This window comes from Phyllobates terribilis, unplaced genomic scaffold, assembly GCF_046119375.1.
Source record: "Phyllobates terribilis strain yellow unplaced genomic scaffold, ASM4611937v1 Scaffold_33__1_contigs__length_13283291, whole genome shotgun sequence".
Lineage (NCBI taxonomy): Eukaryota > Metazoa > Chordata > Amphibia > Anura > Dendrobatidae > Phyllobates > Phyllobates terribilis.
Window position 1 is genome coordinate 10139892 of NW_027362793.1, and position 13211 is coordinate 10153102.

The 13211-nt window shown below is 43.9% G+C and overlaps 1 protein-coding gene across 1 annotated transcript; it reads left to right on the top strand.

The window, feature by feature from the left end:
• Positions 1–10361: 10361 nt before the first annotated feature.
• On the top strand, positions 10362–11291 carry LOC141180599 (olfactory receptor 1f45-like). The gene has a single exon (XM_073660687.1). The coding sequence runs from the start codon at positions 10362–10364 to the stop codon at positions 11289–11291; it is 930 nt and encodes a 309-aa protein (XP_073516788.1).
• Positions 11292–13211: the final 1920 nt, after the last annotated feature.

A 13211-nucleotide genomic window follows, 5' to 3' on the forward strand; every position in this document is an offset into this window, starting at 1 on the left:
TGGTGCAGGGCAGCAGCAGTAACGACACGGAGTCAGTGATGCAGTTCAGGGCTTTTACTCACAGTTCTTATTATCCAGACCACGTCTGCAGGTAACGGCTGCCCACGTCGTACTGTGCTCACCAGGTGAGGGCTCAGACAACTCCCAGATAACTTTGGAGCGCTTCACAGGACCCCCTTTGTGTGTCCTTTGTCTGGCCTTTCTTACCAACACTTCTGTCCGGCTGCCTCGGGCCTCCTCTTGGTAAATTTGGCGCCAGTTTCCCTGACCCTATGTGGTGCCTTCCTAGCGGGTGGAGCAAGGGGCTGCGCCACATAAAATGTCAGAGCCTCCGGTTTCTAGCTGAGGGTCGTTTCCTGCCTCCACTAGTTCGGGGACCGGTCTCCCCCTTTGGCCTGACCCCTCCACGCAGGTGGATTCGGGCGTGCGGTGGCGACTCGCCCGTCCGCACCCCTGGGATCCCTTCATTCCTCGTTCCTGGAGCCTTCTCCGCTCCTCTTCCTTCCTTCTCCCTCTTGCAGGCCTGGGCCTCTGTTACTAGGCCCGCCTCCGGAGCAGAGCTCATGCAGAGCCCCTGCTCCCTGCCACTTCTGCTCAGACTTCTCTGCACTGAACTAAGATGGTGCCCACCTTTTATACTCCCTTCTCAATGCACCCAGGAACTGCTTCCTCCCTGCTCCTGCACTGCAGGGTTCCCCTTCCTCAGTGTTCCCTCCCCCCACTCCAGCCAGGGACAGGGACTGTCGTGCCCATCTCAGGGGCATATTGGTCGCCCTGCCCCACGGCAATGTGGTGTAATGCATGCAGGTGTCGGGTCCTGATCCACACTCCATCCTTATCTGAGAGTGAGATATCACACCTCTGGGTGAGGTGCAATACGTCTGTAGCAACCGAGCCCTCGGTGCTACAGTTCCATTTATCTTCAGCCTAGGTGACGTATTGTGATACAGGTCCGTGATTTTGGCTATAAAAGGGTCCCCTAGACCCCTACCCCAAGCTTTTTAAGAGAATCATATATGGCGTGCCAGGAGACTCTATGGAATGCTTTCTCAGCATCCAACGAGAGTATCTACTTACAAATTTTTAACTGCATCTAGCCCAGGAAATACTTTGTGCCTAGTAGCAGTGTCTGCTAGTCAGCGGATTATCCCGGCTGTTAAGCAAGCTACACCACCTGTAGTTTGGACACTTAATTTTTTCAAAGGAAATGCTTCGGGACCACGGGATACTTAGTGAAGAGCATCAGGAGGCACCCCAAGGCATAGGGGCTGGGACTGGCACTAGGATGCCTTGCAGTGGACAGCCGAGCTCGATCCTTATAAAAGCTTTTTAACTGCAGCAGCTTTAGTGGACGCTACTGGAGCTGGAATTACGCGGCTGCTGGCATGAGACTTGCCCTCCAATAGATCCTTGTAAATGGATTTAAAGTGTATTCATTCAAATTAGAGGGACAATTTAAATTAAAAAGCTTAGAGCTGCCTCCACCACAGGGGGGCTCTCTCGACCCACCAGCGGACAGGCACCAGTATTGGGAGAGGGGGGCTGGCCGTCAGGGTTCACCGCGGCTCTGGCACAAACCCGGCGACACGGAGGTGGCACGGGCAGGAGCGGACTGGCCGTCTCGGCTTCTCACTTTTTGGATTTTAGAAGGGCATGACATGCCTATATCTGTGTCTCCCGCTCCTTTTACTCCTCCACCTCTTTTCTTTTCGCATGACTATATGTACTTGTCACTTTTCCATGTGTTAGTTGTGTCTTCTGAGCAGTTTGTCAGCTTTTGGACACCTTTGAAGGTGTTTTCTATGTGTTTCTATGTGTTTTTGTTTGCCTGCCATTGGTTTTAACGGTGTTCGAAGGTGTTCGACGAACAGTTCGGCGAACACACGGGTGTTCGACGAACCGAACCGAACTCGAACACTACGGGGGTGGCTCAACACTAGTCAGAACGTGCAATGGACACTATTGTGCTGTATAATGTCCACAATCTCTGCCTGCCTAACTCCTGCCATCACCACTGAATATATGCAGATGGATTAGTCCTTAGAAGGACTGTTAGTCCAGATGGATATTTAACTTTCTGTGGAATACTTATACCTAATTATTACCCCGCCAATTCTCTCCATCACTCAGTAGCACCTCTCCCTACTCTGCCTGCATCTGGGTTAGACTGTGACAAGCATAAGGCCAACAGGTCTTATATAGACCCGATGACGCTATGCGGCCAGCCAATCACTGTAATGCCACAACCAACATGGCTACGGCATTACAGTGCATGGCAAGCAATCCCTGCATGTCTATTGGCTCTCGTAAGAGTGCCAAACATACAGGGCGGGGAACTGAGCTCCCGCCCGAGCATCCCGGAAATACTCACCGAGCATGTTGAGCAGTGAGAAGTTCGGGCAAGTACCGAGGAGTTATGAGCATGCTCGCTCATCACTAGATGTGTGTAACACAAGTCTGCTTAATTGCAGGAGGAGCAGCGTAATAAGAGAGATGTGTGTCAGACCAGACAAGGTACTGAGAGTAGGAATTACCTAGGAAGACAGAAGTGTATGCAAGCAGAATAGTTGATCATAGGAGGAGCAGTCTAAGTAAAAAGAAAATCAGTCTAAGTAAATGAGTCTTACTGCAGGGGAGATAGTGACAAGAGGAAGAGCAAAAGTGTGTGTGACAGCAGCTGGACTGTACTCTCACTTGGATGTCCTGATATTGCCTAGAGTTTTAGGACCTTGCACCAAGTCAGGACAGCAAGAGTCTGTGACCACTGTTCTGGTGTTGGTTAACCATGCCCTTTCAGCCCTACCTCTCAAAAAGACATTTTCATTTTAGCAACAACCCTCTAATTGAATGTTACCCAAATGAAGTGTCTCCAAGGTTGACATTTCTGTCTCTATATGCTTTTAATTTTATACAGAGAAACACTGAAAGTTTTTTTTTAAGTGGTACTAAAAAGCTAATCTAAAAACTTTTTTTTTAAAAAAGTGAAACTTGCTCCCCTCTTCATAGAACATTATTTTCTTTTCAGTACCAGAGACCCAAATCTAAAGGTCAATTTCAAATATTTTATTTATAGAAAGTGAAACAAAATTTGAGAAAATAGATCTTAGTAAAAATAATTGAAGGACCCAAGAGACGCGATGACGTGATCATAAACACCTTTTTTACTCATGAGTAATTATGAATTCATGATTATCAGACATGATTGTCCCAACACACTATAAATCTCCAACATTGCTCTATTTTGAACCAGTAGAGAATTTTACATCAGGACAAGCCCTCTGTGACAGTACTGGTAAGGCGACCAGACAATGACATTTTAGTTGTGATTTATTTGTTTTTATGGACTTTAGGTTCAGATAATTCGTTTGTTACTGGGAAAAAAATTCTTATATGAAATGTTATATATGAACTGAATATTTAGCAAACTGCTCACTTAATTTATTGGTATATCATTTACTTTTATGTTTGTTTCATTTTCATATTTTTTTATTATTTACATTTTAGTAAATACCTTTTAACAAAAAAAGTAATTGAACCTAGTAAAAAACAGGGACCATCTGGCTTGCCTAGGGTTGAGACTAGTGTTGAGCGAGCATGCTCGACACTGCTTGGTACTCGCCCGAGCATCTCACTATTTGGGATGTTCGGCGAGCACCGAGCATTTTTGGGTTACTCGGGCTCGAGCTTGGGTCTCCGCCATGCATGTTGGGCGCTCTTTATAGAGTCAATGAACATGCAGGGATTGCCAGCCAGTCACTGTAATGCCGCAGCCATGTTGGTTGTGGGCAATACAGTGATTTGCTGGCCGCACAGCGGCACCTCGAGTATTTAAAACCGGGCGCCGCCATCTTGGACACAGTCGCTCCGGATCAGACAGTGTAGGGAGAGTGCTGCTGAGATAGGGACAGATTTATACTGCAAAATAGGTAGTGTAGGGTCTCTAAAGCCTGTAAAATCAAACAAACAGTGCAAGGAATGGGGGAGGTACAATTGAACACTGCCCTGGGACAAGGACTTGCACGGGGATAGTTGCAAGTCTGCATCTTCTGATGCGGCAAGGATCACTTCTGATGGGCACACTTTTAGGCAGTGACCTGGGTGTCAGAGATGCTTCCAGGGGGTCTTCCCCATGTTGTTCACATGTCTTTTCAGCACTGTATGCATGTGTCACACAGCACATGGCCAGATAAGGTTGTAAAATGTTAAAATGACATTTCCCGGTGAATACATTTGTCACGGTTGAAAGCAATACAAAAGTGTAAAAAACACATAAAAAATGCTACTTGTGAACATAGCCCAAGGTGTGGAGGAGTATTTTTGTGTTTGGTTATTTATTTTACCTTATACACAAGTCTTTACCCTGGAAAGGATGTTCCTTAACATATTTCACAGGAAAACAGTTTCAGTTTAGTTTTTGAACATTTTATTGTGAGCCCGTAAAAGTGGCTTAATACCTCTGACCACGTTGTTGACAGCAGTGACCTGGGGGTCAGAAATGCTTCCTTGGGCGATCCCCATGCTGTACCCATGTCATTTGAGCACTGTCACTAGCGTTTTGGGCACTTGCTAGGCTTTCTACAGACTGCCGGGGGTGCCGCCACAAAAATGCTGGGGTCTCCCATAGACTAACATTGGGCTCGTTGCTCGGGTCGAGCACCCGAGTATCACGGTGAGCTCAGCCCGAGATCGAGCACCCGAGCATTTTAGTGCTCGCTCAACACTAGTTGAGACGTTTAGCTGACTGGAGATATGACAAGTTCTTATGGTCAGTAATAACAGTAATAGGATGAACAGCCCCCTCCAACCAATGTCGCCATTCTTCAAACATCAATTTGATTCCAAAAGTTCCCTATTACCCATATCATAATTTCTCTCAGCCGAAGACAATTTTTTAGAAAAGAAGGCATATGGATGCCATTTACCAGGAGACGGACCCTGAGACAATGCAGGCCCAACCCCGACATCTGGCGCATCAACCTCAACAATAAAGGGTTGGGAAACATCGGGTTGACTGAGTATAGGTGCAGTGGCAAAATGATTCTTTAAGGAAGAAAGAGCCTGGAGGGAGGCATCCTGGCTGAACAAATCAGGAATCAGAGTAAGAGGATTATGGATGGTAATTTGATTTAATTCCTGGAAATCTAAACAGGAACGTAGACTGTCATCTTTTTTCTTCTCAAAGAAGAACCCTGCCATCACGGGCAAAGATGAGGGTATGATCTGTCCCTTCTCCAGACTTTCCGCAATTAAATCCTTCATGGCTTGTCTCTCAGGGCAAGAAAGATTATACTGTCTGGACTTCGGTAGTTTAGCTCCGTGAGTCAGGTTAATACGACTGTCATAAGCACGATGAGGAGGAAAATCCTGACACCACTTCTCAGAAAAAATGTCCTCAAAACCAGACAGAAAAGCAGGGAATATTTATGTAGAGACTGTAGCAAGGGAAATGTCTGAACAGTTCTCATGGCAGTAATCTCCCCATTCAATAATCTCCCTGGTTTGCCAATCCATCAACCGATTATGTATAACAATTCAAGGAATACCCAAAACAATAGGTGTGGGAAGATTGCCCAGGAAATAGCAAGGAATTATTTCACAATGAACTGACCCCACCCTCAGTTTTACATTATGTACAATCTGAGTAAATGCTTTCTGTGCAAGTGGCGCAGAGTCGATGGTGAAGATGGAAATAGGTTTAGCTAAAGTACAGCAAGCAAGACTATGAGTTTTCACGAACTCAGCATCAACCATGCTGACTCCGGCTCCACTGTCAACAAACACAGAAATTTTCTCGGTTTTGCTCTCTAGCACCACCTCTGCTGTCAGGACAATGCGGAAACTGCAGGTTGGCAACAAATTCACCCCTTGTTTATCCAACTACAGACAATCAAGAGATAATCGAGTCTCCTTTTGTTTAGGAATTGAAGAACAGGTTCCAACAAAATGTCCCTTTTTCCCACAAAAAAATATATGCCTTTTTTCTTGCGAATCTCCGGGGAGATGTATGATGCAGAGACACTCCATAGCTGCATGGGTTCCTCCACCTCCCCCAGTACTGGTTCACCCCCATACTGCTCCCCCGGCAGTGGTACACAACCGTGACAAGAAGTCCCCGGAGAAGGTGGTCTCACCCGTCCTGAAGGCATCTATCAAGACATATGACACATGGCAGCTTCCAAGGACTGAGGCGTTTCATATGCTACCAAGGCATCTTTCAACCTTTCAGTAAGACACAAACAAAATTTACTTCTAAGGGCTGAGTCATTCCATTTGGAATCCGTTGCCCATCTACGGAATTCAGAACTGTACGACTCCACGGATTGATTCCCCTGCTGAAGGCGACGTAGCCTAGACTCAGCCAAGGCGACTTGGTTAGGGTTATCATAGATGAGGGCCAGAGCTCCGAAAAACCCCTCCACTGACTGGAGACAAACCGAGTCCTGCGGTAAAGAAAATGCCCACAACTGAGGATCTCCCTGCAGTCGAGAGATCACAATACCAGCCCATTGCTCCCTATTAGTTTTGAGCCACCCCCGTAGTGTTCGGGTTTGGTTCGGTTCGTCGAACAACGGGATGTTCGAGGAACTGTTCGTCGAACTGTTCGTCGAACACCTTAGAACACCGTCGAACACCGTTAAAACCAATGGCAGGCAAATAAAAACACATAGAAACACATAGAAAACACCTTCAAAGGTGTCCAAAAGCTGACAAACTGCTCAGAAGACGCTCTCTTTAAAAAAGCCGGCCGGCAATTCAGCAGCGGCATACACCGGTACCCGACAATTTAGATAAGAAGGAATAGAGCTTCACACATAGATTAGATAGATAGAAACATGTCAGTCACATATATATGAAGTACAGTGACAGTGTTGCTTACTGTACTTGTCATTTAGTGTAAAGGATTTATTTAAAAAAATAATAGTGTTTTCGTGCACTGTCTCTTTAAAAAAGCCGGCCGGCAATTCAGCAGCGGTACCCGACGACTTAGAATAGAAAGAATAGAGCATCACACATAGATTAGATAGATAGAAACATGTCAGCCACATATATATGAAGTACAGTGACAGTGTTGATTACTGTACTTGTCATTTAGTGTTAAAATAAATGATTTATTAAAAAAAAAATTGACGTGGGGTTTCCCGTAATTTTAGTCTCTACCGGAGGTTAAGCAGACAGGTGGGGCAGATGTTTGAAGCCTGGGAAGAGGGTAATACCCACGGAGCTTCCCAGGCTACTAATATCAGCCCCCAGCTGAATACCTAGCCTTTAATTGCTATTAAAATGGGGGACCCCCCCAAAAAAATGACGTGGGGTCCCCCCTATTTTAATAGCTAGCAAAGGCTAGGCAGACAGCTGGGGGCTGATATTAATACCCCAGGAAGGGTACCATGAATATTGGCCCCCTCCCAGGCTAGAAACACCAGCCGTCAGCAACCCCAGAAATGGCGCATCCATAGGATGCGCCAATTCTGGCACTTAGCCTCGCTCTTCCCACTGCCCTGTAGCGGTGGCAGTGGGGTAATAGGGCTGGGGTTGATGTCAGCTTATAATGCCAGCTGACATCAAGCCCAGGTTAGTAATGGAGAGGCGTCTATAAGACACCCCCATTACTAACCCCATAGTCAAAGTTAAAAAAAAAACACAAACACCCAGAATAAAGTCCTTTAATTGAAATAAACACACAATTCTTTAATGTTCTAAATTAAACCATACTTACCATCACGCCCATTCCAGCTGAAGCCAACGATCTCCTGCAATAAAAGAAAAATAATAAAGCAACATCATCCTTACCTTTCGATGGTTCCCAGGACATCTTCAGCTCTGCTACATCGAGATGACAGGCTGGACTGCAGCAGAACGCTGCCATCCAGCCTGTCATCCCGCAGACACTGAGAAGCGCAGGCATGCTTGTGCTCCTCAGTGTCAGGCTGTGACGGCATCCAGATGAGCCGAGTTCATGTCCAATGAACTCAGCTCACCTCATGTACGTCACTGACAGCGTGGGAGAATTCTCACGCTGAAGCGCTGCGTGCAGGAGAATTTTCCCACGCTGTCAGTGACATGCATGAGGCTGATATTTTAATTTGGCGCACAAATCGGTGATTGGTCACGGGCTGCGTCCGCGACCAATCAGCACAGTAGTGTTTAACTTTGGCGGCAAGATCAGTGATTGGTCGCGCGCCAAGACCGCGACCAATCACTGATTAGGGCGCCACATTTAAATATCGGCCGCGACCAATCAGAACAGCGTTGTTTAAATGTGGATCCAAGATCGGTGATTGGTCGCGGCCGATATTTAAATTTGGCGCACAAATCTGTGATTGGTCGCGGGCAGCGTCCGCGACCAATCAGCACAGTAGTGTTTAACTTTGGCGGCAAGATCAGTGATTGGTCGCGGTCAAGACGGCGACCAATCACCGATTTGTGCGGCACATTTAAATAGCGGCCGCGACCAATTGGATGTCAGCGCTGCTCCTCATTCCTCCCTTTACACCCTAGCCGCATGGATGTCAGCGGCACTGCCTGTGCGGATACTTCCGCTGCGAGAACCCGGGACATGAGCGGGCGCTCGCAGAAGTATCCCGACCCACAGCGCCGCTCCCCGGTCCTCCCTTCACACCCTAGCCGCTGATCTCCCCACTGTATCCGCATGGTGTTACAAAGGTCCGGACATTTGTGTTAAAAATCGCTGATTGGTCGCAGGCGCAGCCCGCGACCAATCACCGATTTGGGTGCCAAATTTAAATATCGGCCGTGACCAATCACCCATCTTGGCTCCACATTTAAACACCGCTGTACTGATTGGTCGCGGACGCTATTTAAATGTGGCTCCAAAATCGGTGATTGGTCGCGCCCAGCGTCGGCGACCAATCAGCACAGCGGTGTTTAAATGTGGAGCCAAGATTGGTGATTGGTTGCGGCCGATATTTAAATTTGGCGCCCAAATCGGTGATTGGCCCACACGAATGCCTATTTTTTGTTTTTCTCATTTTTTAATACATGATGTATTATTATGTAGAAATAAAAAAATGCATTTAGTTAAACTTGTCTTTTTTAATTTTTGCACTTAATATCTGAAGCAAAAGTTGTTAACTAGTGTTGAGCGAGTATGAATTGTTAACCCCTTCAGCAAATGGGTGAACAATTCATACTCGCTCGACACAATTATTAACCTTTAGCTCCTGAAAAAATGACCTTTTTGACATGTTCTTGGCTCAATGTAAGGCTGTGTGCCCACGATGCATTTTTTAAGCATTTCCGCAGTGGCAAAAACACTGCAGAAACGCTTTAAAAACACATGGTAGAAGGCCTGCCATGTTCCCCAATGATAAACCGCATGTGCTGTGCACATGCTGTGGAAATTTCCGCTGCGGATTATCATTGCGGAAAAAAACGCAGCATTACCAATTATTTTGCGGAAGCACTGTGTTTTTGCCGCCATTGACTTGCATTGGAACGCATGGATTACACATCACTCCATATGTAGATGCGCATTCCATGCGTTTCAATGTGCGGATGGTACCTGGGTGTGGAGGACAGGAGACTCTACTCCGGACCCTAGTACCATAGAACCTGTGAAAAAAAGAATAAAATAAAACATAAATGTTATATTTACCTTCTGATGGCCCCCGCTGCGCTCGTCCTCCCATGCAGGCAGCTCGTGATGGACAGAAGGACCTGCGCTGATGTCATAGTCATGTGACGGCAGGTCCTTTAGTCTACAACGGCAGCCAGGAAGGAGCGAAGCAAGACTCCGGGGGTCATCGGAAGGTAAGTATTGATTTTTTTTTTTATTTTTAACCATTCTTTGGGGTCACACTATATAAATCCATGCCATTTGCATGGATTTATATAGTGTGACCAACTTGACAAGCACTTTCCAAGGGATGCTAAAATCGCTTGGAAAGCGCTTGTTAACCCGCATGCGGAAATGCAAGTGAAGAACGCTTCACATCCGCATGTCCCTGGCAGGAAAAACGCATGTACAATCCGCACGTACAATCCACATGTACAATCCGCACGCGTTTTTTTCTGCCAGGGAGAGCAGAAGCGCTCAGGAAAAATCCGGAAGATTTTTGCTTCGTGGGCACATAGCCTAAGGCTGGATAGTTGGGCTCATACTTTGAGACACTTTTTTATTGGCGTTGATCAGTTTTTAGGTGCAAAACAATTGTCGGAAAAAAGTAAACTAAGAGTAGACATAAAAGAAGAAAAGGTATCCAATTTCTATTAAAATGCCAAATCTATCGTTCAGTGTGTCCCTCTGTAATAAATATAGGGTATGGGCTGCCTTAATATTAGACGGCAAAATAAAGGTGGGTCTTTTTTTTTATTGAAAGATTAAAAAGTACTAATGACAAATGAAATATTTTTACATTTTGGCATTTTCTGGAGAGACAAGGAATAAACTATTAATTTCTACTTTCTTCTTCTTGATATATTTGGTCGGAGTTCTCATCAATTCTTCCATTATCACAGTCATATGTCTGGAAGTTCAATTGCATAAACCAATGTATCTCTTTATCTGTAATTTATCCATTGTAGACATATTTTTTACATCGGTCACGATTCCTAAATTACTGCACATGTTATTGTCCGGAAATCACATTGTTTCCTTCACACAATGTTACGCTCAGCTGTATTTTCTAATAGTTGTGGTGACAGCCGAGGAAATTCTCCTCTTCATTATGGCTTATGACCGATATGTTGCTATCTGCCTCCCGTTACATTATCATCAGATCTTAAGTCAGAGAAATTGCATTTTGATAACTATTGGGATTTGGGCAGGCGCCTTTCTAAACTCTTTAATGTTTGTAATCTCAGCTATGAACATGTCCTCCTGTCACTCCAACATCATCTACCAGTTCTTCTGCGATGCTAAGTCACTAACAAAGACCACCTGTACAGGCACATTAATGTTTTTTGTGGTATCCTGTATTGAAATTTTGATCTTTGCATTTATTCCCTTTATGTGCACTGTTATTTCCTATGTTAATATTTTTTTTGTTATCTTCAAGACGACGTCAAAAGAAAGCCGAAAAAAAGCCTTCTCCACCTGCTCATCCCACATCATTGTCATCTCTATTTACTATGGGGCAGGCTTAATACGGTATCTGATACCATCTTACTCTGATATTCTGGATTTAGTCTTCAGCATAATATATACAAATATTATCCCTATGATAAATCCTATCATATACAGTCTTCAGAATTCCAATATGCAATCAGCATTGCTGGGGTTAATTAGGGAAATATTTGTTTTAAAGAATAGACTTTGGACATCTTCCTAAGTGAAAACTGGTAATGGGCGAGCATTTACAGCTCAAACATAAAGGTTTCTAAAATTATCCCCTAAGAACAAGAGATGAAGAATTCTGGCAATTACGCAATAGTACTAAGTAAAGTTACCTTTCAATTCTTTATAATTTCTTATAACTCAGATAAAGTAATGGTGGTGGAAAATTAAAAAAAAAAATAGTCATAACGACGCACGTGACACTTTCCTTTTTCAGGACTCTGTGATAAATACTTTTTACTTGGTATTAAGCCACAAAAAAGAAAATAAAACACAACCTAGAAGTCAATTTGTCTCCCGAGTATGTAGCAATTTGTCCAACATTTGTTCTTTTGTATAATATTTGCTAGATACAAATGATATTTTGGTAAAATTAAATGAGATACATTTACATAATTTCCAGATGTTTTGTTGATTGCAGACAACTATATACCTACAACCTCTGGGAGCATTACTGGGTGTCTGGCACTTTTTCTTTCACCATGCATTTTTTACAACACTACTGACTTTTGACAATATTTTTAACCCCAATTCATCCTTTGTCAAAAAGGATGTAACGAAAAATGCTTGGTAGTTAAATATACACATTGTAACCGGAAGAGAAGAAAAGTGATTGATGGTTTCTACATTTCTCCAGGTTGCTGTCTGATACTGTGCAAATACATAATCCAAGCAGTTTGGATGCATTTTCCTCCACAGCTTGTGAAAATAAAAAATTTTTAGCTGAAAGTGTTTAATTTTTCTTTTTTTTCATTCTACTTTGTATTAATTCCTTTGAAGCATCTTAAGGATTAGCAAACTTCTGAAATGTCATTTTGAATAGTTCGAGTGATGAAGATTTTAAAATAGTATCAGTTTTGAGGTTTTCTGACATATACACTGTGTGCAGAATTATTAGGCAAGTTGCATTTTAGAGGATTATTTTTATTATTGATCAACAACTATGTTCTCAATCAACCCAAAAGACTCATAAATATCCAAGCTTAATATTTTTGGAAGTTGGAGTGGGATTTTTTTTAGATTTGGCTATTTTAGGAGGATATCTGTTTGTGCAGGTAACTATTACTGAGCAGAATTATTAGGCAACCTAATAAAAACCAAATATAATCCCATCTCACTTGTTTATTTTCACCAGGTAAACCAATATCAGTGCACAAAATTTAGAGGTATATGACCCCAAGGCTATAGGGTCTAGGAGAGGGGAAAAGACAGAAAACACGTGCTCAGATCTAAGTGCATTTTATTAGGTTCAGCTATTTTTCAGAAGCTAATTTGCTCACCTTTGATGTAGCTTGTGGCATAGCGTATCGACTTCTCAGGTCTGACTGAGATGCCTTGACTCCTTGATGGGCAGCTATAGTCTGGATACAACGGATCTCTCAGCCAGGAGACCGTGGAATGAAGGTCAGGAGAAAATGAAAGGATTCATCCAGTCTGTTCAGCGCTCCCAGGAGACAGGCACCAGGTAGAGGTATTAAAAGTCTTCAGAAATTTACTTAGATAAAAATTATCATAAAAAAACGATACATAGAACAACGCATTTCGGCTATATATTTGTACAGAATAGCCTTCCTCAGGTTTTGACATGCAAAAACAAAAACAAAAAAAATTAGAGATCAGTATAGCCACCTTTCTTTATGATGACACTCAACAGCCTTCCATCCATAGATTCTGTTAGTTGCTTGATCTGTTTTCGATCAACATTGCGTGCAGCAGCCACCACAGCCTCCCAGACACTGTTCCGAGAGGTATACTGTTTTCCCTCCCTGTAGATCTCAAATTTTATGATGGACCACAGGTTCTCTATGGGGTTCAGATCAGGTGAACAAGGGGGCCATGTCATTATTTTTTCTTCTTTTAGACCTTTACGGCCAGCCACGCTGTGGAGTAGTTGGATGCATGTGATGGAGCATTG

Bases quoted from the DNA above. Each gene is read 5' to 3' on its own strand.
- LOC141180599 (XM_073660687.1), top strand. From the start codon at position 10,362: ATGAAATATTTTTACATTTTGGCATTTTCTGGAGAGACAAGGAATAAA.